A 24,121-nucleotide genomic window follows, 5' to 3' on the forward strand; every position below is an offset into this window, starting at 1 on the left:
AGGTTCAGTTCCTGTCTGGAGGTCTGCCAAATCCCTTCGGGATCAAAGGTCAAACTCTGTAGTTACTGTGGCAAGCCACTGGCCCTAAGGAGAAGTCTAGTAACATGATAAACTACAAATTGGTCTTTTTTGATGCCATGCTAATATTACAGTATATCTTCTGTTGTTTGATACATTAAAAAATGTATAAACCTTTAAAGAAAAGTACATTTTTGGTGACAGATGAATTATCACCCAAATAAACAGACTTCATTAATTTTACAATTTAACTTTACTTATGTAAAATAAACTTTACTCCGGACCATCTTCTTTGTCTTCCTTTAATGTGCATACCACCATAATCTATTAAAGAAAACCACCAGACATCACCAGTTTCACCTGCTAAAAACACAAAGATGTAGACAAATTCAGCTCATACGTCAAAAGAGACGTTTAACGAGAGATGAGGTTCAGACACATGGCAAACTCACCACTGTACAAGCTCAGTGTTACCATTAAATGTCAAACTTCTCAGACAGAGTCAGCACACACCTAAGACACCTTTGTACCATTCACGTCCACATAAACACTGGACAGAGAGCAAGGAGTTGATCACTAGAGTCGTGGGATTTGCAGGCCTCTGCAACAGCACAGCCTCCCACCTATAAACAGCTATAAACAGCCAGCCGAGAGAGGACTTCTCAGGCAATAAATGTTTCCTGCTAACTCGGTCCAGACTGAAGCTCACACCCATTGCTCAGTGCTCCCAGGCAAAATTATGCACATGTCGAGGGTGAAAGGTCAGGTCCGGGGGGGGGGGGAGCCGGTTGTTTGTAGGAGGGCAATGTTCAAGCTCTAGATGACCGTGCCGTGGCCATGCGTGGCATCTAACCCCCATGACCTTAGACATCTAACTCCAAAAAGAGGTTTATGTGAAATGAGGCCTGGAAATGCCACGGCTTTGAACGCAATGCAAGAACAGGAATTCAAACCCAGATGAGGTGAAATACTAGAACATATTTGACCGGTTCAAGTCAGATTCCCGAAGGACCTCCAATGCTGCCATTTCCTGTGACCATCTAGGTCGGGAGCAGACTATTTAAGTGGCTTCTCTGAGAGACTGCATGGGTTAGACACAGTTCTTGTCACTGATACTACCTGAAGTCATCCAGGTTTTTTTTTAAGCGTAGTAGCATTGGTAGTGATGTAGCTTTAGGCAAGTTTAGCCCAAAACCTCCCACGTCCCTCCGACCCCCACCCCAGCGCTCCGGGAGACCAGACTGGGCTGTTGTTGAAAAACAAAAGCCCGGTGACCCCCCGGGAGAAGATAATCACTGTCTACCAGATGAACAGCGAAGAACGTGCATCAGGAAGAGTGTCTAGCGCTCGCGGGATGTAGCCAGCAAACCTCTTAGGACTGACTGAAGGGGATTTCTGTGAAAGGTGGGAGGTGCTTTGATTCTAAATCAGGACTCTTCGGGAGAAAGAGCTTTTTGTGCTCAGGCAGCTAGTTAGAACAAAGAAATATATAGTCTAAATAGAGAAAACAGATAAATAGATAAACATTCTGAGATTTCAGTCCACATTTGAAACTTTGATTGTCCAGAGTTCTTTCAAGGTAGTTATTAAAAAATCTTCACGTAATGACAAACTGTATCATCATATATATTGCTCAGTACTGACTGTACTCTCAAGACTGGTCTGTTTAGATATGAGTCAGCAATCTTGATCACTATTTACTGTTTTCCAAAGTAGCTCTACAAAACGAGGCTGATGATGAAAAAGCCGGGACAAAGGAAGGACTTAGCCTCGAGTATAAAGAAGCTTGCATGTACAATGATGAGCTGAGAAGCCTGAACTGCAATCTCACAGCAATCCACAGCACCCTTTAGGTCAGTAACTACGGTAACTAAACAATAAGGTGGTTGCATGCAGCTGATGGGACAACACAAGGCTTCATTCTTAGCTTAACAAGATAGGACTGGGTTTAAACAATCACACCCCACTGTAGAATAGATTTATATCTTTTAGTATTGAAACCCAAACCACCTTACATTTAACCAGGCAACGTGTTCAGCTACTAAAAACCTTTTAAACACTTTTGACACGGGGACGTGGTCTGTCATCTGGGGCTTGTGCCCACTGGAAGTTTCCTTCATTATTCACAGCAAGCCTTTATCTGGGCTTTTTGAATTATCCCGCTTCACTGACTGCATAAGCCTCTGGTAATTTGACAATTGTAACTCCTTAGAAATAATTCTAGACATTAACCCACTTCTACATGAAAAACCACATATATCTGAACACATATACAACCAGAGACATATATATTAACGTGTAATAACATTATTTACATCTCTTTTCTGGACTCCATCATGTTTTCTTGGCTTCGTCTATTGCTTGGTTTGAATGATAATCATCAAACCAAGCATTGCAGGTCGCTGTCTCTGGGGACTTGGCCTCTTATCAAAAACACAGGGATTTTCATCTCCGGTGAAGAGGAAGCTGAAAATGCCAGATTTCTTCACGTAGGAGCCTGCCAAATTACGAGGGAAAAGGGTCTCGGAGCATGTCATTTCAGAAGGAATGCACCAGCACCCCATGCCAGCTGGCCAGCAGCAGGCGCAGCTGTTTAATAGCTGCTTCAAATATAAAGTCAGATGTCAAAAACACAACCACCCACTTCCAATCATATTCATGGGGAAAAATGATGACTTCAGTTTGCTGGCAAAGGGTAGAAATCTCTGACGAGACCGAAGGCTGGCTATTTCCCTTAAGCAATGAGCATTTTAAAAGGCATGAAAATGAAACAAGAGTTAGCAAACAAATATGTCACAATGTACAGATCATTTACAGTTTAGTTTCAGTAATTATAAATGGGTGGCAAACAACATTTTATCCCTTTATGAGTCTGAAGCACTGAGGCTTTCTAAGTGCCCATAACAAAACCTTTACAACGTACATGCTATACAAGACATATGGACCTGAAAGTAGAAATCTTAAATTTAACTTTACCTTTTCTGTATAAAAGTTGCCACTTTTATTAACTTTTTTATTGCCTTTTTAATGAAACGTGCAGCATAAATATACTTTGCCTTTCGGAAGAGTCGAAAAATTAAAGCTTACCGGGCCTAGGCATCAATTTTGTTTGAAAAGTTCACCATCTAGTGGTGTGAAACAGTAATTACAGAGCTCCTCTAAATCAGCTTCCTAAGCACGGCATTCAATATTGGAGTCCAGGGACGCCTTTCCCTCATCATTGCGTTCTCTCTTTTAATGTGACTCAGCTCAGAAGCAATTATTTGTTATTAGAAAGTACACCAACCATCCTCAAAGGCATCATTTGCTGAAAGCTTATCCAAAACAAACATTCCAACAAAATGGTACCCAGCAAACCTTTATTGCAAAATTGATAACATTCAATAGAAACCCTGCTTTAAGTCTGCTGCCAAAGATATCCAAATTGGCCACGAAACAAAATTAACAGATTTACAGAAGGAAAAACTGCAAAAACAGACTTCCACAGCTATGAGTGTGCCATTTGTTACACTCATGCGATAAGCCTGGGAAAATATAAACAAGCCACAAGGTTAAACTTGTAAGTGCTAGCTGGGGCACCTGCACTGTTCCAGTGCAAGAAAGGGGGGTCACAGGGGGGACACAACCACCTCACTGGGCGATGCCTATAACACCACACGCCAGGCGCCCACCCGCGTTGCCCGTTTTCAGGCTCTCTTCATCACCCCCTTTGCCCAAGTCATCCTCCTTCGCATGAATCTGGAATATGATGAAGACAGTTAGTGGCAGTGAGCGCATACTGATTATGAATTTACACAGGCGTCTACACACTGCATGTCTGGTGGCTTCGCTGCTACAGCTCACCCGACTCAGCCCATGAAGAGCTTATTATATGATTATCAAGGGTGTTAGTTCAGGAAAACATGTCCAACGCACCACATTAACAAGTGATTAAATGCAAGCTTAATGCATTCATGCTGGCCAGCGAGGGCCAGTGGATGAACGCTGTTTGGTTTCGCTTCCTTACCACCATGGTCCTCCCAATGACCGAGTTCGGGCCAGTCAATGACACGAGTTTGTCCTCGATGTTGACTTTGGCAACTCCGTTGGCCCCAGCGGAAACATTCCCCAGATCACCAAAGTGTCTGAGGGAAAACAGCATTAGGAAGAGGGCTGGTGTAAGAACACCTGCCATTCAAACACTGGGCACATACGAACATGGAACTGGATAACAAAAGCTGAATTATTTCCACTGGTTCAGGTTTCAGTTAATGGCAGTCATAAAATACATATACTCCTTTTTTTTCTTGTGTTTGAGAAAGGGTTATTCAAATGAGGTTGCCTTTACCCCATGAAATTCAGTTGTCATCAAGATTCTAGGAGCTTGTAAAAAAGTGGTCACATGACACTGAGCAAGTGCAGAACAAATGCATGGATAAGCGGAAGTTACTGCCACTTGAGCCTAACTGAACTGAACGAGTTATGCAGACAGTTTGCAGTAAGAGTAAAATGCTTCATGCCAATGCCTTAAACCGCATGTAATCTTAGATCAGTGTTTTAATAAAATAAACATTTTTTTAAAAAAAGCACACAGAATGCTTGCAATAAATTAAAGCTTTACTACATATAACATTTTAAAAGTTTTTATGAGGAACTGTGAATTCAACACAAACTAAACATACCTAACTTCATCATTAGGTCCACCGTGGTTTTTGTTTTTAGGGTTGAAATGTGGCCCTGCACTGATGCAGCCTAATAGCAAAAGAGCACGAGAACAACAGTTCATTTATGAAACAGCATAAGTCTGAACACATCTCAGAAACCTAAAAAAAAACAAAAACACCACCCTTTAAAAAAGGTCATCTTTTCACTCATTTAAAGCTTTGTTTTATATTATGGTACTTTAGATTAAAAGAAGAAAGCCTCAGACAAAATAATAATAATAATAATAATAATAATAATAATAATACATCACCATTTGTGTTGTCTCCAAAAGCATGCACGTGAAAGCCATGCAGGCCAGGGGTCAGGCCAGTGATCTCTCCTGTAATCTTTACAGGTGCACCTTCGCCCTGCAAATCATGTTTTCAAAATGCTCACATTCATCCGTTTGGTGGCTCATATTCATGACTATGTGAGTTGTGTTAAGGCAAATACTACTCCCTGTAAGAGGAGTGCAGCCCTGGTTTACACAACTCCTCCATGGTGGTGTTCTCGTATGGCGTTATTATCCTACCAATAGTCGAGAAGATTTTTTAAAATATGAGAGCGATTCATGCAGCACTCATGGATTTCCTATGTACGCATGCAAAACATACATGTTCTCACTTATTTACTCTGCTCTGCAACAAAACTGCTCACGCATGCTTAGATATATCCTGCTCTCACAAAAACTTGCCCTTCTATGCAAAAAAAAAAAAACATCCTGCGCGCTCGGGAATTTTTAATGCTCAGGTTTTCACCACGTTAAGCTCACTATATAAACAGCGTGCTCCAGTTTTGTTTTTTTTAATGCTATTTAAGTTCATTCTCTGTAGAGGATGCCTTTTTGTGCAAAATCAATAAAAGCTGTAATTTCACAGTGGTCAAATGTTTTTACATAACTTTTTTTATATAAAATAATTATATATAAAGCTGGCATTCTGGATACAGCCAACCTAGAACGCCAGATTTGGCAAAGCATACAAGTCTGTGTGCTTGCATTATATCCTGTTATAACTACAGAAATTACATTCATTTCTGGTCAATATACAGTATGAATAAGCAATGCAATATATTCTGTCTTTGTAACCAGTATGGGTAATAATTGTACTCTTAATGTTACAAGGCTTGCTTAGACAGCAGGTTTTGGAGAGGTTGTAGAATAAACTGCTATACGTCATCAGCAATTCTACATCTGGTCTTGACCTTGACTATCTTAACGTCATCCGCCCATTAAATCGCCTGGAAATGGACACAGTTATAACAGTCATGCATTAAACAATTAAAACAAGTCTTTATTTCATTGTAACACACTGTATATATAAATTGATACTTGTGAGTGGCAAGTCAGGATTATGCATCATAAACACTTATCCACCCATCACTTACTCTTGAAATATAAGCTTTCTAACTTTACAATTAACTGAATCTAAAATAAGACAAGCACTACCAAATATAGCATCAAGGTAGACAAATACCTCAGCATTTCTTGATGCTTTGTTATCTGCTCATATGTGACTGCTTATTAAAGTCATCAGATTGCTTTGTGGTTAGTGCCACTTTTAAGTGCATTTTAAACGAACCATCAACTAGGAACAACCCGTACAACATATGGGGGCTCACTCTAACCACGTACTTATCATCCGATTACAGCTGCAGCCAGGTTCTGGTTAGTCAAAAATGGATTTAAATAAATTCAGACACAGATGTTTTGCTTCATACATCAGTTTTGCATTACAAGAGATATCAGCGGTGGAGAAGCGGGCGCAGGTTGGCGAGTGCGCACGCGAGAGCGGGATCCATCTAAACGCGCACGCGAGCAGTTTTGTAAGCGGAAAAATAAAGTGAATAAAGAGCGCACAGTAAATATGATCTAGCGCCTGTATATTTTGTACGCGTGCAAAAGAAATCTGTGCATTAAAAAGAAAAAGAGCCTGTGCGCTCCACTACTGGCAGGATATTAACACCATATTCTCGGTGAAATTAATTCCAAACTTTTTTTTTCTTTCATGGCAGATAAAGTCAGCGTTGTGCATGACTCAGCAAAACGCATCAACTGATCACCCAAGTCTGGCAATTCTCCAGGTTAACGTAGCGTTAGCTTGCATATCTATCTAGTTGGCTTTTGTTCTACTATATTAATCCATTAGCTAAATGAAATGGTAACTAGATATTTGTAGCCAAATTAAATTGTATAGCGTTGATTTTAAAATAAAAATAACGCACATCACAGCTAGCCAAGTGGGCTAGGTTAGCTACAAAAGCATTTTGATTTCTATTTAAGGATTTTTAAAACAAACTTAGCCTAGCTATCTATCCATCATTTGAAGGTTAATAGCTAGCTCGCAAGCTAGAGTTAAGAATTACTGTTTGGCTGCATCAAAGGTCAGGTGCCTCCTACCTAGCTACCGTTGCATTAGCGACCGTTGATCAGACACTGCTTAGCTAACTTAACTAGCAAGATAGCCAAGTTAGCAAGTGTGCATTTTAAATAAGCCAGCTAGCTACACAAATAACTAGATAAGCCTCGCCAGCTACACTACCCTTCTTCAGATGATCCGAGAGCTGCTGCTCGACAAAAAGCGAAAGTACAGTGCAGCAATACATAGATAGACAACATGCGTCGTGTCTGCAGGTTAGCTAGCTAAGTAGTAACAACTAGCACGATTTCCTACTGATAAGTCGGTGGATCTCAAAATGCAACAACAACAAAAAAAAGCGTCAAGCTTTACATACCTGCTGCTCAAAGTAAACCGTGCCAGTCTCTACTCCAGTCCCTTTGAGGACACAAACGGCTTTCGTTGCCATGTCGTTTAACAGCGGCGCAAACAAGGTGACTCAACGCGATAGCAAACGCGTCTCCTACTCCAAACTCCAAACGAACGTCGCTGATTGACGTAGAGGCCCGAACCTCCTGTTAAAGGCCCTGTACTGTTGTTGTTGTTGTTGTTGTTGTTGTTGTTGTTTTTTATCTGTGAAAAATTAATATTTCTGGAAAGAATGTTATATATTCCAGTAACCTTTTAGTTTTCCCTAAAACCACATTAAAATGAATGTTTTGAATTTCTCTGTGTGGGCGTGGACCCCAGCGGATTGACCGACAGCCTCAGCGTCAAATGGCGTCTCTGCAGACCGGAGCCAGCTCCAATTAAGTGCGACTGGCTGCATATGGGCGGGACCAAGGGTCGTGTTAACATGTGTTAGCACGCTGCGTTAGTCGATTAGGGCTAAATTGAGCCTGTTAAGTGTTTGCTGGGCTTTGTGAGTTAAGATCGTGATGTGACTAAAACTGGGTCTGAAGAATGCCTGGGAATTGGCTTAAAGTGTTTGTGTGATTTAGACTGATGATAAATACTGCCTTTGTTCATCTTAATGATTACCATACTTTGTCTCAATCAAAATATTTATTTCAGTTGAATAAAACATGTTAAATTGTTAGGCTGACAATCTTTTCATTGTGCACTTAATTGGTGGACATTTTCTCCTATCGAATGCATACTTTACAGTATGGAAATGTTGAATATGATTAATTGTACTTAAAATTGTGTAGTTAGGGTATTTCTATTACTTTGTAAAAAATATTAACTTGATGTGAAAATGAAACACTCTACAATTAATCATGGAGTGGTATTCCATCCATAATTTGCCATGCACAATCCAGGTAAGAATGAAGAAAGCTTATCCAAGTCTTTTCTTATGACACTGATTTCCAATGCTGGTCCTGGAATATATCATGGGCCAGAATACACCATGCCCTGCACATTTGAGTCTTTTTTCCTGTTCTATAATACCTGTTCCAACTGATTTTGTGGGAACTAAAAGTTGCAGGGTTGGGAGCATCGTAGGAGCAGGGTTCTTACACGTTTTGAAGTAGTAATATAAAATTCTCTCTAAATATGATGATTATTTTAGTGTAGCATTTTACAGTTAAGACATTCCTGGGATCTTGTGTGGTAGATGTCTCTCATAAAAAGGTCAAATATTGCAGGTACAAGGTGGACCTAATAAAGCACAAGTACATGCCAGTACAATCATCAAACTTATGACAGAATTAACATGTACTGCGATATACCCATCTAAATTACACCTACAAAACACGTACATTACTGCAATGAACCAAGAATTATAAGCATTTTATTTTAACTTTTTGAGCCTGCATATGTTGTAGTGAGATCTGTTTAATTTAAGTAGTGAGCAAGTGTGCTGAAAGAAATTGATTTTGCTACATGAATACAATTGCTTTCTTTAAGGTTTGTTTTGGCAATTATTGTACTCATGCTGTACATTTTATGGCATTTAGCTGACACTTTTGTCCAAAGCGACTTACAATTCTGATTGAATACAACTTGCACAATTGAAGGTTAAGGGTCTTGCTGAGGGGCCCAGAAATGGGAATCTAGTGGTGGGACTTAAACTGACAACTTTCTGATTACTAGTCCAGTACCCGAACCACTGAGTGACCACTGCCCCATATGCAACACATCGTAGCCTATATTTAATAAGTGATGAGAAGTTTAGTATTTCTCAGTATGCTCTTTGGAACATATAGTACATTAAAATTGAAATAATACATCAATGCAATGGGAGAAAACACACAAAAATGAAGAAATAAATTAACTGTTGAAAATGACAAAGCCCACAAGGTGAGGAACATCTTTTGTCCTTTTTTAAAACTTCTTAAAATAACAGAAGTAGTACATTGAAGAAGTACAATGAAATCCATAAATGGATGTGCAATAAAATCTTAGTGGCTGCTTCCTTTAGCGGCGTTTCCACAGACATTCCAAATACATTCTATGGTGATGCAAGAACGTCTCAGTTGCTGATCTCCACCCACTTGCTGCAAGTCCCTCCCACTTGCTGGTCTCCACCCACTTGCAGTGTGAATCCCACCCACTTGTAGGGCTCCAGTCTGCAGAGATACCAGAACCAGAAGTAAAATACTAGGTGTCTGTCAACATTTCAATCCATGCTGTTTAAACAGAGGCTAATCAAGTTCTCTAGGGGACAGCACAGTTCATCTAATATTAGCTAGGTGGCTAGCATTTATATTCTGCTGGTTAATCAGGTCTATCTAACAGGCTATGACTATACACAAGCACTAAACGTGGGAAAGTCAATAACAATTTCAAAAACGTCAGTGTATAATAAAACATTAGAAACTTTATAAAAAAATTTAAGCTGAGGTAAAGATTTACATGCACATTTTGGTATATTTTCATTACTTGATGCATTATCGAATAAAGTGTGAAATTAAAACAATGACCGTCAGTTAAAAATACTTACCTACTTATACACATTCATTCCAACAAGGGTCAGTAAAGCTGTTGCTTTAAGCTTTAGTCGGCTAGCAGATCCAGAGCTGTGCTGAGCCCAATTTTCAAATGAATAAGCAATAAAATCCCTGCTACAATCTATTGTATTTGGTGGCACCCCTGAAAGAAATCTGAGCAATATATATTTGGTCTCTTTTTCTAGAATAAAATGTAAAGACTAACCTTTCTCCTGGTTGCATCCAGAAGCAGAATTTGTATGCATGCCCCATCTCTTTTATTGGAGTAGAGCTATGCTTAGTGGGTGGAGTGCGAGAGGCTCTGTTGATTTTAAAGTTCAAGAATATGCAATATAAGATAACTTGCGATTCGCTATAGTCAATTAGTGTTATCTATGACATCAAAGACAACGTCAAATAAATTGTAATTCCTAAACAAACGTTAAGGGGCAGTACAGAAAAATTAAAATGATTTTTTATGCACTCTCCAGTACCCAATAAATGTTGAACTGAAGCAGAAGTATGAGGATAATCACGCAAGTCCTAATAATATAACATTTTGAATAAGAAGGAAAATATGCCACCTTTATGTTGCCTATTTGCTGAAGGTGAGAAAAAGAACTAGTATATTCTGGTAATAACATTCTGAATGACCCTACGATAATTTCAAACCTTTGGGCTATTTTCAAACCTCAACTGTTTGACCATTTTTGAACCTTTTAACATTTGCAGCATAAAACCTGTTTCAGAATAGTATCTCCCAGCGTGGTTCATCACACAGGATGAAGCAAAAGAACATTTGCAAAAAGGATGCAAAGAAAACAGCCAGTACATGCAAATCCCTTTTAAGTGTTTGAAAATATGCATTCCATTACAGTACAGGAAAGTCTTAAAGTGAGAGATGTCTGTGAGCAGCTAGTTTATTTACTTGTAACTTTAACTTGTAACTTTTGAACTTTTCTAAAAATATTGATATTTAATGACAAGTCCTGAGAAAGACTAAGATCATACTGAAAACGCAATTATAGAACTAATTGTATTAGGTGTGAAGTCGGTTCTTTCATTTTGGTATGAAAATAGTTTATTAAAACCAAATCCCCATTGCTGAAATATTAAATGAGTTCACATCTCCACAAACTTAAAAAGTATAGAAACATCTCATTTCTGGTACAATGTAAACATTGTAAGTTAAAAACATTACAGCAAAAGGGTCTTTGTCTTGTTTTAGTCAAGGTTTCTATCTTTGACACTCATGGGAGATACTTCAAAAACACCTTCCTCTCCAAATCTACAAATATCATTTGAATGGTGTAAGCATATTTACAGCAGTTATTTAATATATCTTGTCTTTTTGTGTTTTAAAGACGTTTTTCCCAATTCTAGTTTGGAATACCTCTGCACTGCACATCTCATTGTTGTTCCTGTACCACACACACTTGACTCACACTTAACTTGTCAGATAACTAACAATCCATTAATGATTTTTACACAGCTGTGTTAGGGCAGGGAAACCACCAAGATGTGCAGTGCAGGGTCATAAAATACTGGTGCAGACTGACACTGAAGCTCCAAGGGTGATTCACAGGGCAACACCCTATGGTCACCAGAAACCTGATAAAAGTCAATTTACAGTAAATAACTAAATAAAACCAGAGAAGAGGAACCAGGCATAGGATCAACCTTTATCCATTTCTATGAAACCACAAACCTTGTGCATCTGGCAAAAGCATGTCATTTCTGGGTCATTTGCCACTCTGTAAGATGTAAGATGGGTGTCCCCAAGAAGGACATGGAAACCAACGTGAAGCAGGCTGATCCTAGATCAGATAAGATTTTGTTTGTTAATTTTCCTTCCTTAAATATTTGATCCTTCCCTCTAGGTCTAAACCCACACAAAAAAAATATGATCTTTTCATTAACATTCAAGCTAATATACGTTTGTACATCAGCAAATGATCACACAAACACACGCCATCAGGTTAAAAAAGGACAAACATCCTGAGCATTATGCTCCACAGCTAACCAAAGCCTATGACTCAGATGACTTAGTTTGCTCTGCCGCTTGGCTCTGAACTCCCTGCGACTCTGAGGTTGCTTCAGCAGGATGGACTGGGGCTTCTGCCGTGATTTGGGGCAGTTCTTTAGCAGAGTCTACCGGGCGGTCGGAGCTGCTCGAGTCTCTGAGCATCTCATGTCCATTGGGTGCTCCGGCCATGCTGGCCAATCTGTCCAGTCTGTCATCCTTGTCCCAGCGGGTGCTCCTCTCCCTGTCTCTGCTACGTTTGCCACGCTCCTCACCCTCCCTCTCCCGGTCTCTCTCTCTCTCTGGCTCAGGGCTCCGCCTCCAGTCTCTCCGCTCCCGGACTCTGTCCCGCCCAGCCCTCTGCTCCGCCTCCTCGTGCCAGCTCCCGAAGCGGTCGCGTCCCTCTGGCCTCTCTGCAGCACGTCCCTCGCCGAATGGCCGGCGTCCGCCGTACCAGTCCTGGTCCCTGTCCCGCTCGCGGCTGGGTGCGGCCCGCTCGCCCCGGAAGGGTCGGCCCTCCTGGTCCTCTGTAGGCACATCTGGTCCTCTTGGCCCACTCGGCCTCATGAATGGAGGGCCAGGAGGCGGGAAGGGGCCTCTCATGGGGTGTGGTGGGGGAGGCATAGCAAAGCCCCCTGGTGGAGGTTCACAATGCATCATCTGAGGTGGGCCCCTGGGTGGCATCATCTGCGGGGGCATTGGTGGCATGCCTGGCCGTGGAGGTGGCATGGGGAAACGCTGTAGGTGTGGAGGGGGCATCCCCGGGGGGCGCTGTAGAGGCATCACACCTGGCCTTGAGCCTAAAAGCCCTGGTGGATTTTGCATGCTCATCCCTGGCAGACCACCTGGTGGAACCTGGTTCCCTAGGGAGATTGAAACAGGAACTTGTAATGATCTACAACATACACAAATGCATCAAATTATATACAATGCACTAATAAGCATAACCTGCATTCACAAAACATTACAGAATGTTGGTTCTGATGCAGCATCAGGTCCAACCCAGAAACAGTGCTCATAAATTGACAGCCCAGGAGTGGCTCATCTTAGCTCTCAGTAATCATCACCCACCTGGAACAGGGCTGAATGCATCTGCTCCTTCCCTACTGACCCTGGAGCCCACACCTGGTGGATCGCCTGGCAGTTCCTCCACTGAGCCACTAACTATGGAGGTAAGGCACAACCCGAGAAACCTCTTAGGACGTCTAGTGCTACTAAAAACGGCTTTAGTGCTCCTCACTAGCATTGTTAGTTGCTTCATACCAGCAGCAAATACCTAAATGATCTTTGTGAGGCTTAGAAGGACAAGACATAGTAAGTTCTGGACTGACCTGGTGGCATGCTGATGCCCGACGTGGGCGGCAGGGGACCAGCTGAGCCAATAGGAGGCATGGCACCAGGAGGGAGGAATCCTGAAAAGTGGGCAGTGATAAACGCACAGATAAATGCTGTTGTTTGATTACATTTCTTGCATGCATGCATACATTATATATATATATGAATAAAACATACACATATATATATATATATATATACACACACATTATATACACACATATATAACTGCCCTCATCAGGATGACAGCAATCAGGAGCACAGCAAACTCACGATAATAGAGTGAATGCACCACTCAGGAACCCAGTAACAGTTTGCATGCAATGCGTTTCACGTGATGCCACAGCTATGGTACCTGGGGGCATCTGCATGGGGTTAAACCCAGGTCTCATAAAGGGCCCAGGAGGTGGAGGAACTCCGGGTGGAAATGAGGGTGGTGGGATGTTCATGGGAGCAGGGAAGCCTGGTGGTGGAACCCCAACGGGCCCAGCAGACCCTGCTGGCTGGATAGGAGGAGCCTTGGTTGAGGGGGGGGGGGGCGAGAGAGCGAGAGAGAGAGAGAGAGAGAGAGAGAGAGAGAGAGAGAGAGAGAGAGACCTGATTTATCCAAAAATAAATAAACAATAATAGAAAAAATAAGATAATGGTTTTTACATAATTACATAATGGTTTTATGTAACATTTTGATTAACATGCTCAGTGCACAAAGCATTCTGGGAATCCTCACCCTCACAAACAACGACGACTTGCGCCCCTTCACACCGTATCATAAATGAGTAATACAAATGCTTTTTGTCCATGTATGGCACGGTCATAGTGAGGCATGAATTTTTCACAACACACTGGCACAATATTTCAGTCCTGCTAGTGTCATGAGAAATGCCACAATCTGGATTTGTGTTCCACTGACCCTCGCCCTATAGGCATTCCACACCTCTAGGAACACAGCCATGTTATGCAAAAATTCTCTCAATAAAGTGGTGGGAAGCCAAGATATTTTCAACCTCTCCTGAAAAGTTGCTTTTCGTGATGTACAAAGCAATACGTTAAGCCGAGGCAGAACTACTATGTGGGAACTATGGGAACTAAAGCTGAAACGAAAGTGTGCACTGACACCCACAAAGCCTGCCAGCAGCCTGTGCCATGATTGCTCAGGTGTGAAGACAAAATACAAGCTGGCAAAACACAGCTTTGTAAAGCAAACTACAGAAACAGAAGCAGTGCACAAACATCCAGAACTTTCATTCTAAAGGTCTGTTCATGAAAATCCAAAAAGACACTAATTGTGTGCATGTTTGTCCCTTAGTGATTATTGCAGTATAAAACACATGCATTTGTAGTGCTCGACCTCCCTAGCCATAATCAAAGCAAACAAAACACCAAGACACATAATTATGTCTCTATTAATACCAATACTGCCATTTAGTATTGGTTTACAATCCTCAAGTCTGTAAGATAAGCTGTAAAAGAGAAGCTGCAACAGTGATTTCTTTTTAAGTAGCTTAGTAATAAGTGGGACAAAATACAGGAAGCTCGTGATGATTGCAGGAGGGCTGTCGTTCGTTACCTGTGCAGGGAGCAGAGCTGGGCTCTCATCAGTCTGCCCCACGTCAGTCCTGCCATTCTGGGACGCCTCGTCTGGGATCTCCAGCTCAGCCTGAAGGCCTCGCCACTCTGGAGAGAAGAAACCAAGCACGCCAAAAGTGAGACCTATATCAGTTCTCAAAAGTTTCTACGCAAAGGAAATGTGGGTGATCCAGTAGGCTTAGGATGTTACCTGGGGAAAGTGTATCTGGGTCCAGCATACTACCCTCTCTGAACACCTCCAGATCCTCCGTCTTCAATTTGGACCAGGGAATGTATGTGACACCCAGCTCCACATCCCAGTACTGCTTAAAGTCAGACTTTATGCCTTTGTTTAGAGCCCAGGCGATCTGTGGAAGCAGGAGAAAGGGACTGCTGTGTGCATATACATATACACATATACACATATACACATATACACACACACACACACACACACACACACACACACACACACACATATATATATATATATGAGAGCGAGAGAGGAATCAAAGCAGTTAAATGTCCAGTACCTTAATGGCTTTTTGGTTGACTTTGTATGTTCCTCTGCTAAGCTTCTGGAGAGCTCGAAAGGCATCCTGCCGATGAACCATGACAATGTAGGCGCAGCCTCGAGGTGGAATCATCTAGGAAACAAAGGTAAGGGAGAAGGAAACATAACACCCACTCGCACATTAATTATGCTTTATTATTATGCTATGGTAATTACCCTTTACATATGTTACGTGCTACAGTAATGATGCCCAAACATTAGAGGAACTTGTGCAAAGTCTTACGTTTATTGACTCTATCTGGCCAAACTCCTCTAAGAGACAGGCCACATCCTGCTGCTGAGTCCTCTTGTCCAGTTGTCCCACCCATAGAGTAGTGCTGCACACTGCGAGAGGGTGTACAGGGACGGAGAGAGGGAGAGGGGGATGGAGAGAGGGAGAGGGGGATGGAGAGAGGGAGAGGGGGATGGAGAGAGAGAGAGGGGGATGGAGAGAGGGAGAGGGGGACGGAGAGAGGGAGAGGGGGACGGAGAGAGGGAGAGGGGGACGGAGAGAGGGAGAGGGGGATGGAGAGGAAAGGAGAGGTTCCGCTTCCGCATGAACATAAATAGCACAGGGAACTGCGGGCTTTGATAACTAAGGCTGCACGACATTGAGAAAACTTCCCCATTATAATTACAATGCAATTAATGCTATATACTGTAAATATGAGTAAAATATAATATGCTCCTGAGTAATTGATGTGATACAGTTGAAAAGTGACCTACATAACCTTTTTTTTTTTTTTTAAACCAAAAATTTTTTTTTTAACCGTAGCAGTATGACAAATGCAAATACCATGATGACCAATGACTAATATGTTGCACAAGTTTTTAGAGGGAAATAAGCCTCTCATCTCTTTGCACCTCAGATATTAAACCTCCCTTCACGGGCCAGCCAACCTTAAGAGGAGAAGGGAGCTGTAACTTACCGCTTAGCGTGTCTGGTTTGACAGGAGGCAAGCCCTTCTGCCTGCGTTCCCGCTCTCGTTCCCTCTCCCGATCCCTCCGCTCCTGGGAGCGGGAGCGAGGCGAGTGCCGTCGGCGCTCCCTGGAGCGCGAGCGGGAATGACGGTGTCGCGAACGCCTGGAGCGCGAGTTGGACCGTGACCGCCTCCGCTTTGGGGATCTGAGAAAGATGAGCAGTCATTATCAAATGTCAGTGACCGACAGCGTGACACATATAACTTGCCGGGCCAGGCCACTGAAGTACAGGAAAAACGTGACATTTGGGGAAAAAAAGGTTGACTGCATAGTGTCCTTTAGGTAAATAATGATATTTTAAAAGAGGGCCAGTTCCATTACATCCTACCTTGACCCTGACTGGGACCGAGACTGTCTGCCGTCTGGATGATGTCTTGAAGATGTATCTAAATCCACAGAGGATTCCTGTGTTAAGAACATTAAAAATGATTAATTATGTGATATTTAGGATTATGGTGAAAAATCGCGCGCACACAACACACACACACACACACACACACAAAAAAAACCCCCAGAGTCAAATCAAGGTCCTAAATCTAACAAGTATAAACTGCTTTTACTATGGATGTCACTTCTACTGTCTACAAATATCAGGCCTATTACTGGCCCTTTACCTGATGAGGCTGCCCTGCCATGAGCTGAGAGAAGACGTCATTCTGAGGAGGGTAGGCCCCAGGGAAGCCAGTGGGCACTGTGGTGGGGGGCTGCCCCATCGGGGGCATCATTCCCGGGTAGGGCTGAAGGGGCATCCGGCCGAAACCCGGGACCTGCCCGTTCGGAGGTAGAACCTGGTGGGATACCCAACATGAGGATCAGAGTGGCCTGCTCTGTCATTCTACAGGCAAACATCACGCTATCGGTACGTTTACACTGCAGTGAATCAAAACGCTTGGTCTGCATCCTGCTGCCTGCTTTGGAAGCACGTCACTAAAAACGCAAACAAGTTTATCTGCTCACAGCAAGACGATCCTAAAAACTATGTAAATATACAGCTAACAAATGTCCCTGGTCAGCTAGTTAACTATCTATTCATGCATGTGTTAACATCATAAGTAAAATTACTATTTAAATGCTGAACATCTTAATTAGAAAAACAAAGGCAAAATCCCACCAGAAGCACTAACTATTTCAGACACCCTCTTACATGGTTGACTTATTTTTAACAGGTCTCTGCACTCGTGCGGAGTCATGTCGAAAAGTACAAGAAAACTTGACAAAGCAATGATAATTCCATCGTCCATCTCATCACAAAACAGACTGCAGTGTGTTCAATGTTACATGATAAACTGCACCTGGTGCTGAATGGCTGTAGTCCAGCTAATCTCACTTCTCATTTGCATAAAGTTGAAAAAAAAAAAAAAGATCAACTTTTCAATGCTTTCTTTGTCTGGTACGCAACACACTCACTCCCATAAACCTCTGTGCACAACTGCTGCCTGTCTCCACAGAAATTAACGAGAGCTGGAGCAAATATCGCCTTGCTTCAGTGAGATGTAAATGTACCACAAAGCCATTATATTGCACATGCAACTTGTTATTAATCCCAAAATGGCTACTCATCTTCACTCTCTTGTGTAAAACACAACAATCATGGCTGTGCTTTACATTAGAATACCCACGAATACACATGACAAACAGGACCAAGTGATCATGCAGGCTCCAAACTCGTCTTGTCTTATCACCAAAAGCATAAACCCCTATGCAAATCTTGTTAGGTGGGGCATAAGGCACCAACCATACCTGTTGGTCCTGAGTCATGCCCATCATGTGCTGCTGGAAGTGCTGCATCTGATTGGCTGGCTGGGGGAAGGCTGCTGAAGCTTGCTGAGGCTGTTGGGCTCCTTCAGGAAAGCCACTGTGGACACACAGTGCCTCCGTTTACAAACACACAAGCAACACAACAGGTATTTCATGCTGCTACTCCTTGTTTGAGGTTCTGGTAGATGTTTCCAGACAAGCTGAAATGCACACAGGGACTCTGACCAACTGGGCCATGACATACAAAGCAGGCTGGACGGAGGACGTCTCATCCTTCTTGGTCTCCTCTCCACCCTCTGGCTCGTCATCATAATCAAAGCGATCGAGAAGTTTCTAAAATACACAACAGGATACCACATATTTTATATTTTAACCTTACTCTAATCATGAGGAATACAGTTCAAAGACCAAAAAACAGTAGGTCTATGACTCAAAATTCTGACTAGTCTACCAAGGCCTGCATGGACGTTGGAGGTGGAGAAGTGCACTCACCTTGTCGAAGGTGGCTTTTCTCTCTACGGGCTGTGAGGCATGTGGGAGGCACGGGGCCAGCCCGGTAGTCGGCGGCACGGAGGGCGTCTGTACGTGGAGGGGCGCCGTGGCACTATTCTCCACCACTGGAGACTGGGGCTTGCTGGTCTGCTGGAACGTCTGCAGCATCTGCTGGAGCTGCTGGGAGAACGGGTGCATGAGAGACAGCAGGAAATGAAACCATGTGGCAAGTTTGGTGGGGGGGTGCTCCTCACAGGGACAAACCCATCCTTCACACTTAAGCAAAGAACTTGATTAAGGAGTGGTTTGGAGTGGTGGTTGTCATAGCGGCGATGGTCTGTGGTACCTGCTGCCCTTGGGAGGACTGGAAGAGCTGCGCTACGGCAGCAAAGGCGTCCGAGTTCTGCAGCTGCGGCACGGGCACAGGCACAGAATTTGCTGACACGTCAGGGTGGTTCTCCACCTCCCGTGCCGGGGAAGGAGGGGATGTAGCTACCGAGGGAAAAAAACAACAACTAAACCATAACAAAAACAAACAAACTAACAAACAAAAATTCACATGTCTAACATCTCCCTTGTTATTAAACCATCTGACCATAGTTGCCAGGCATAAATTTTTAAATAAATGTTGAACTGGATGTTGTACCATTTTATGTTACACCATGGACCAAGAAACAAAAGAGGCCATTTCTGAAGCCAACTATTAGCCAGACCACTGACTGAATTCTGACGTACTAAAGGGCTGGGTGGTAAAAGTGAAAACGTCTGAGATAAAAGCCACAGAAAACGAAAATGAGACTATAAGCACAGCCAAATGCAGATATATTACTGGTTACAGTAGAACTATAAGGCCTAACTTAGAAAAATGGAAAAAAGTGCTTTTTGCCCAATTAAATGCAGCATGACCTTGTTTTGTTAACTCACTCTCAGAAGCATAAATGTTAATAGTGCCAAGGTACAAGTGCTGCAGCAGAACAGGACTCCAGTGAAAGCCAGCAAGTTTCAGTCTTTATCAGGCTAACTGACTCACCCCCATCTGGCCCATTGTCCATGGGTGGGAGTTCAGCTGAACTGCTGGATCCAGCAGCCATGTCCAGGAGTGGCTGGATCACTTCGATCTTAAACACTCCATTCTTCTGCCACAGGTTCAGCACCCGCACTATTTTACTCTGCAAGCAGTGAGAGAAAATGGAGAAAACGGGTCAGGACCAAGAGCAAACCCACAGGGCAAAGTCAAACCTGACCATGCTTCATAAACACACATAAGTGAAACAACCTCTTTCTAAGACTTTACAACAGTAAAGGCATAAGCTGTTCATTGTACTTCTCAATCACTTACACTGGAAATTCAGACAGGAAGAGAAAGAGACAGAAAGAGAAATTCTTACCCTGTCCTCTGTGGGACACAAGCAGAGGTTTTCAAAAGTCCCAGTGATATTCTTGGTGAACCTTGGACCAAACACATCTTTGTCTGCACCAAACTGATGGCGGGACTGTCGAACTATGGAGTCCACCACATAGAGGCCTGGCACTTTGTATTCAGGCTTGCACTGTTGAGAAGAAGTGAAACGTTACAAATGCCACATAAGAGAGATTTCGGTAAAAGATGAAACGGAAAAGTTAAATTAACTGATAGATTAATTGGAAAAAGGCTTACCTTCTTAATAAATTTCTCAACAATTTGGACAACATGCTTGTATAACTGGGACAGAGAAATACATGTTAATTTTTGTCTAACAAATGGTTAATGTAAATAGTTAAAAGCTGTGCTAATGTAACCTTACTATAGCACCCACAATCAATTAGCCATTCATTACATACTTGTACACATTGAAGGACTGATTAAAACCCATCTTTTCATGATAGGAGAGCTTTTCTTCAGAGCACTTGTAATTATTGGGAAGTCACTGAACTTACTTTAATGGCCTTTATGGCAGACTTGGTAATGGAGATCATCTTCGCCCTTGAGATGGGAGGTTTGGACTCCATCAGGGAGAACAACTGCAACGTAAGTACATCCCAGCACATGTGTGAGTGGAGGGCGTAAAACGCACAGGATGCTGGTGCCCCACTGAAGCAGGGCTGCCACTAGTCTCCAAACAGCTCTGCGATAAAATTTGTGTCAATAATAATGATAAGCTCTTGGTATTTTTACTCGATAACAGCCTACCGCAGCAGAAATAAACATGACAAGAGTCACTCAGTCTGCAGTTTTTGGCTTGCCTGTCAAAGTACACACCCATTTCCTACCAGAAAAGCATTTTTGGCGCTACCAGTGCTGAAGAAAGTTCTGGAAACAAGAGAGAAAGTGAGTGGAACCGGCAAGGGGCACGATAGTGAAAGTAAACTTGCAATATCCTGCAAAGCTAAGGAAATTTTGACAAAAAAGATAAGACCGTGGTCTTAATATCTGCAGTGAGGTGCAGATTAAAGGAACAAGGCCTAGTTACCAATATGGGAAGAATAAATCTTTTCCATCACCTGCAAAGGGACCATCCTAGTGACCACACCAAGGCTATGAAAATACGGGCCCATGTTAGTCTGTCCAAAGGTTTAAATAATATTTTAACATTTAAGTTATGTTATCTTATACTACAGTCATACTTAAATTTGCTAGGTCCTTGGTGCACTAATTTTTTGGTCTTGATTGTACAACTACAATCATAAGAGACTTCTCCTACCTGCCAAAGGTTTTTAGTTTTATTATTTTAACAATTACGAAGTAGTTAACTTCTACGTACAGTTAAATATTTATGTTTATATTTATGTTGCATTATTCTATTTTTGCAGCTACACTACAAGTGTACCCTTTGGTTTCTTCAGATGTCAGTCATCATCAAGATGGTCTTCAAATGGAAACATTATTGTATATTGTAAAAAATGTCCATATTGATTTATACGAGAAAAAAAAAACATTGTGATCATATTTTTTGCCAAATCACCCAGCCCTCGCTGCAATAACAACCAAAAGAACAAACAAATAACCTCTTTATCCATTAGCTAAATGGTGAAGAGCTAGTTGTAATTTTTCACTGATAGAGTGAAAATATCTAATAATAAATACATTTTTTAAATATAGTGCCTCTCAAACTCAAAATTCCCACTTACAAATCTGCATGAGAAGAAATATAGTGCACAAACGCATTTAATATTAACGTTTTCTATGAAGAACATAAAAACTAAAATGCATTCAACAGAAGTACAATGGTGGTGCAGGACTACTTGTAGAGAAAAGTGCTCAATGATTTATGTATTTTACTTCCAAAGTCACAGAGGAGCATCTACAAGAATGAGAGGAACACAGTATATTCTGGGCTCTTTGCAATACTTTTAAAACTGCCCATTGTGGAATGTTCAGATCAGTCAAGACTAGAATTGAACAGAGATGATGGAATTCCATGTATATGAAGATAGTCATAAAAGAGCAACACCAGAAATACAGCAAGACTTTTCTGAAGGTTGCATACCAACTGACAAAAACATTGCAGTAAGCATGCTTTCTGACAGCTGGAAAAAAAATGGCACAAAAAGAATCGTTTGAAAGCAGAACTGTCGTCCTACTTTCATTCTATGGGTGGTTAGTTTTCCAGGATGACCAACACCTCAAACAGAATGACACGGTAGGTCTTACTGGCGAGGCGCCAACACCAACTCCCCCAGTAACACACATCAACACAGGGGAGCAAGACAGAGTCCACCACTAACTAAACCAGCTATCTACCCTAACTAGTGACTTCTCCGTACTGCTAACTGACGGAAGTTTCAGGCATACACAATACCTATTCGCAATTATGGAAATGAATGGTAAATGTGTGTTGTTAAATCAATGAAGCGGGGATAAGTGTTGGGAGTTACAGCGCTCACTGTATTCAGTGCCATCAACAACACGGGTGCTATCAAGCTAGCACAGCGCGCAAAACGGAGACGAGGGACCGTCGCACAAAAGTCTCTGCATGTCCAGAGACGCCTTACAGCTCCTGGTATATTTTTTAACCAGTTTGACGTGCAGGTTAGCAAACAAAGCAAAGCTAGACTGTAACGTTGTCTGCAGGGCAGCTAAGGGGCAGGGACAGATAGCTGACTGGCTTTAGCTACCTTCTTGCTATCACGCAGGCTAACTGGCTAAGGCTAACGAGCCACCCACCTCGCTTACTCGTCAGTCTCTGAAGAAGAAAAGAGCGTTTTTCATTTACAAACGTCCACGGCTGTTAAAAAAAAAAAGAAAGATCACCGAATACATTTTGTGACGGGTCATGTACCTCGCCAGGCCACACTGAGTGGAGTTTAAGTGCATTTTCATTTCCGAGGCCCTCGTTTTCTGTGTGGCCTGATCCCCAGGGATCGCTAGCTGCCCACATCTAGCTAATAACAGTTAGCTAGCTGGCTAACTATCCGTACATGTTTAAATATACACAGGGCAAACTAACCTCGTGGTTAAAAGCATTGACAGCATCCATTGTGCCTTCCGCCTGTAGAGCGAACCCTTTCTCCGTTAAATCCCCCAAATAAAGTCAATATTGTTTATCTACAGGCCACATCAACATGTCCGCCACTATTAGCCCCAAGCAGAAGACAGGGCAGGAGTCTGTGTGGTGCGCGCAGAGCAGGCTGGGATTGAGAGGCTTGTTTTCCGATTTGATCCACTAGGTGTCGGTGTGGGGCTTCACAACTCAAGAACATGGACATCTACAGCGTAGGATCCCATAAACTGGCTGCCTCGTGTGTCCATGATGCGAATTTCGACCTGCTGTTAGTCAAACCACACTTCAGATGAATCATTTGGATTACAAAACCTAATATTCTTAGTATCGTGACATTTTTTTTGCTTGTCTTCTATTATATGTGTACAAACTGGAATCTGTCCTGACACCCATTTTAAATTGGATCTTTTTATTTAATTTTATCGTGTTCTGTTGTCACCTGAGTGGAGAGTGGTTGGAATTATGGAAAGAGAAACAATGCGTTTAATTCATGTGTGTGGGTTAAGGAGAGAGGCATGTGGGTTAAGGAGAGAGGCGTGTGGGTTAAGGAGAGAGGTGTGTGGGTTAAGTAGAGAGGAGTGTGTGTTGAGAGAGGAGTGTGGGTTAAGGAGAGAGGTGTGTGGGTTAAGGAGAGAGGTGTGGGTTAAGGAGAGAGGAGTGTGGGTTAAGTAGAGAGGTGTGTGGGTTAAGGAGAGAGGAGTGTGGGTTAAGTAGAGAGGTGTGTGGGTTAAGGAGAGAGGAGTGTGGGTTAAGTAGAGAGGTGTGTGGGTTAAGGAGAGAGGTGTGTGGGTTAAGGAGAGGAGTGTGGGTTAAGGAGAGAGGAGTGTGGGTTAAGTAGAGAGGAGTGTGGGTTAAGTAGAGAGGTGTGTGGGTTAAGGAGAGAGGTGTGTGGGTTAAGGAGAGGAGTGTGGGTTAAGGAGAGAGGAGTGTGGGTTAAGTAGAGAGGAGTGTGGGTTAAGGAG

General features: G+C 42.5%; 2 protein-coding genes across 6 annotated transcripts; both read right to left on the reverse strand.

Annotated features, from left to right (window-relative positions):
• Nucleotides 1–3,363: 3,363 nt before the first annotated feature.
• sod1 (superoxide dismutase 1, soluble) lies at nucleotides 3,364–7,727 on the reverse strand. The gene is made up of 5 exons (XM_027000903.3): nucleotides 7,435–7,727; nucleotides 4,973–5,069; nucleotides 4,680–4,749; nucleotides 4,025–4,142; nucleotides 3,364–3,756 (listed from the first exon to the last, which is right to left on the reverse strand). Exons 1-5 carry the CDS (start codon nucleotides 7,504–7,506, stop codon nucleotides 3,649–3,651), a joined length of 465 nt encoding a protein of 154 aa, XP_026856704.1. The 5' UTR covers nucleotides 7,507–7,727; the 3' UTR covers nucleotides 3,364–3,648.
• A 3,911-nt stretch (nucleotides 7,728–11,638) lies between these two features.
• On the reverse strand, nucleotides 11,639–23,266 carry scaf4a (SR-related CTD-associated factor 4a). 5 transcript variants are annotated; one of them, XM_035535672.2, is made up of 20 exons: nucleotides 23,106–23,266; nucleotides 20,596–20,679; nucleotides 20,336–20,380; nucleotides 20,067–20,228; nucleotides 19,709–19,847; nucleotides 19,025–19,170; nucleotides 18,679–18,858; nucleotides 18,431–18,519; nucleotides 18,169–18,283; nucleotides 17,043–17,216; nucleotides 16,757–16,833; nucleotides 16,377–16,573; nucleotides 15,692–15,792; nucleotides 15,428–15,541; nucleotides 15,106–15,262; nucleotides 14,896–15,002; nucleotides 13,684–13,846; nucleotides 13,325–13,405; nucleotides 13,065–13,157; nucleotides 11,639–12,856 (listed from the first exon to the last, which is right to left on the reverse strand). In XM_035535672.2, the coding sequence occupies exons 1-20, from the start codon at nucleotides 23,133–23,135 to the stop codon at nucleotides 12,000–12,002; spliced, it is 3,111 nt and encodes a 1,036-aa protein (XP_035391565.1). In that variant the 5' UTR covers nucleotides 23,136–23,266; the 3' UTR covers nucleotides 11,639–11,999. The 5 variants fall into 5 exon arrangements, with proteins under 5 accessions (XP_035391565.1, XP_026856702.2, XP_081558655.1 ...); XM_027000901.3 differs by having other exon boundaries at nucleotides 18,679–18,855; nucleotides 23,106–23,265; XM_081702529.1 differs by having other exon boundaries at nucleotides 20,596–20,783; nucleotides 23,106–23,265.
• Between the last annotated feature and the right edge of the window lie 855 nt (nucleotides 23,267–24,121).

Source organism: Electrophorus electricus, chromosome 19 (genome assembly GCF_041902795.1).
Source record: "Electrophorus electricus isolate QZ-2024a chromosome 19, ASM4190279v1, whole genome shotgun sequence".
Lineage (NCBI taxonomy): Eukaryota > Metazoa > Chordata > Actinopteri > Gymnotiformes > Gymnotidae > Electrophorus > Electrophorus electricus.

Bases quoted from the DNA above. Each gene is read 5' to 3' on its own strand.
- sod1 (XM_027000903.3), bottom strand. From the start codon at position 7,506: ATGGCAACGAAAGCCGTTTGTGTCCTCAAAGGGACTGGAGTAGAGACT. The intron at 5,070-7,434 runs GTATGTAAAGCT...CATGATTTGCAG, and splicing joins CGGTTTACTTTGAGCAGCAG to GGCGAAGGTGCACCTGTAAA. The intron at 4,143-4,679 runs GTATGTTTAGTT...GTTTTCCCTCAG, and splicing joins GGACCTAATGATGAAGTTAG to ACACTTTGGTGATCTGGGGA.
- scaf4a (XM_027000900.3), bottom strand. From the start codon at position 23,036: ATGTGGGCAGCTAGCGATCCCTGGGGATCAGGCCACACAGAAAACGAG. The intron at 20,229-20,335 runs GTAAGCCTTTTT...TCTTCTCAACAG, and splicing joins TTGAGAAATTTATTAAGAAG to TGCAAGCCTGAATACAAAGT. The intron at 19,848-20,066 runs GTAAGAATTTCT...CACTGCTTGCAG, and splicing joins TGTGTCCCACAGAGGACAGG to AGTAAAATAGTGCGGGTGCT.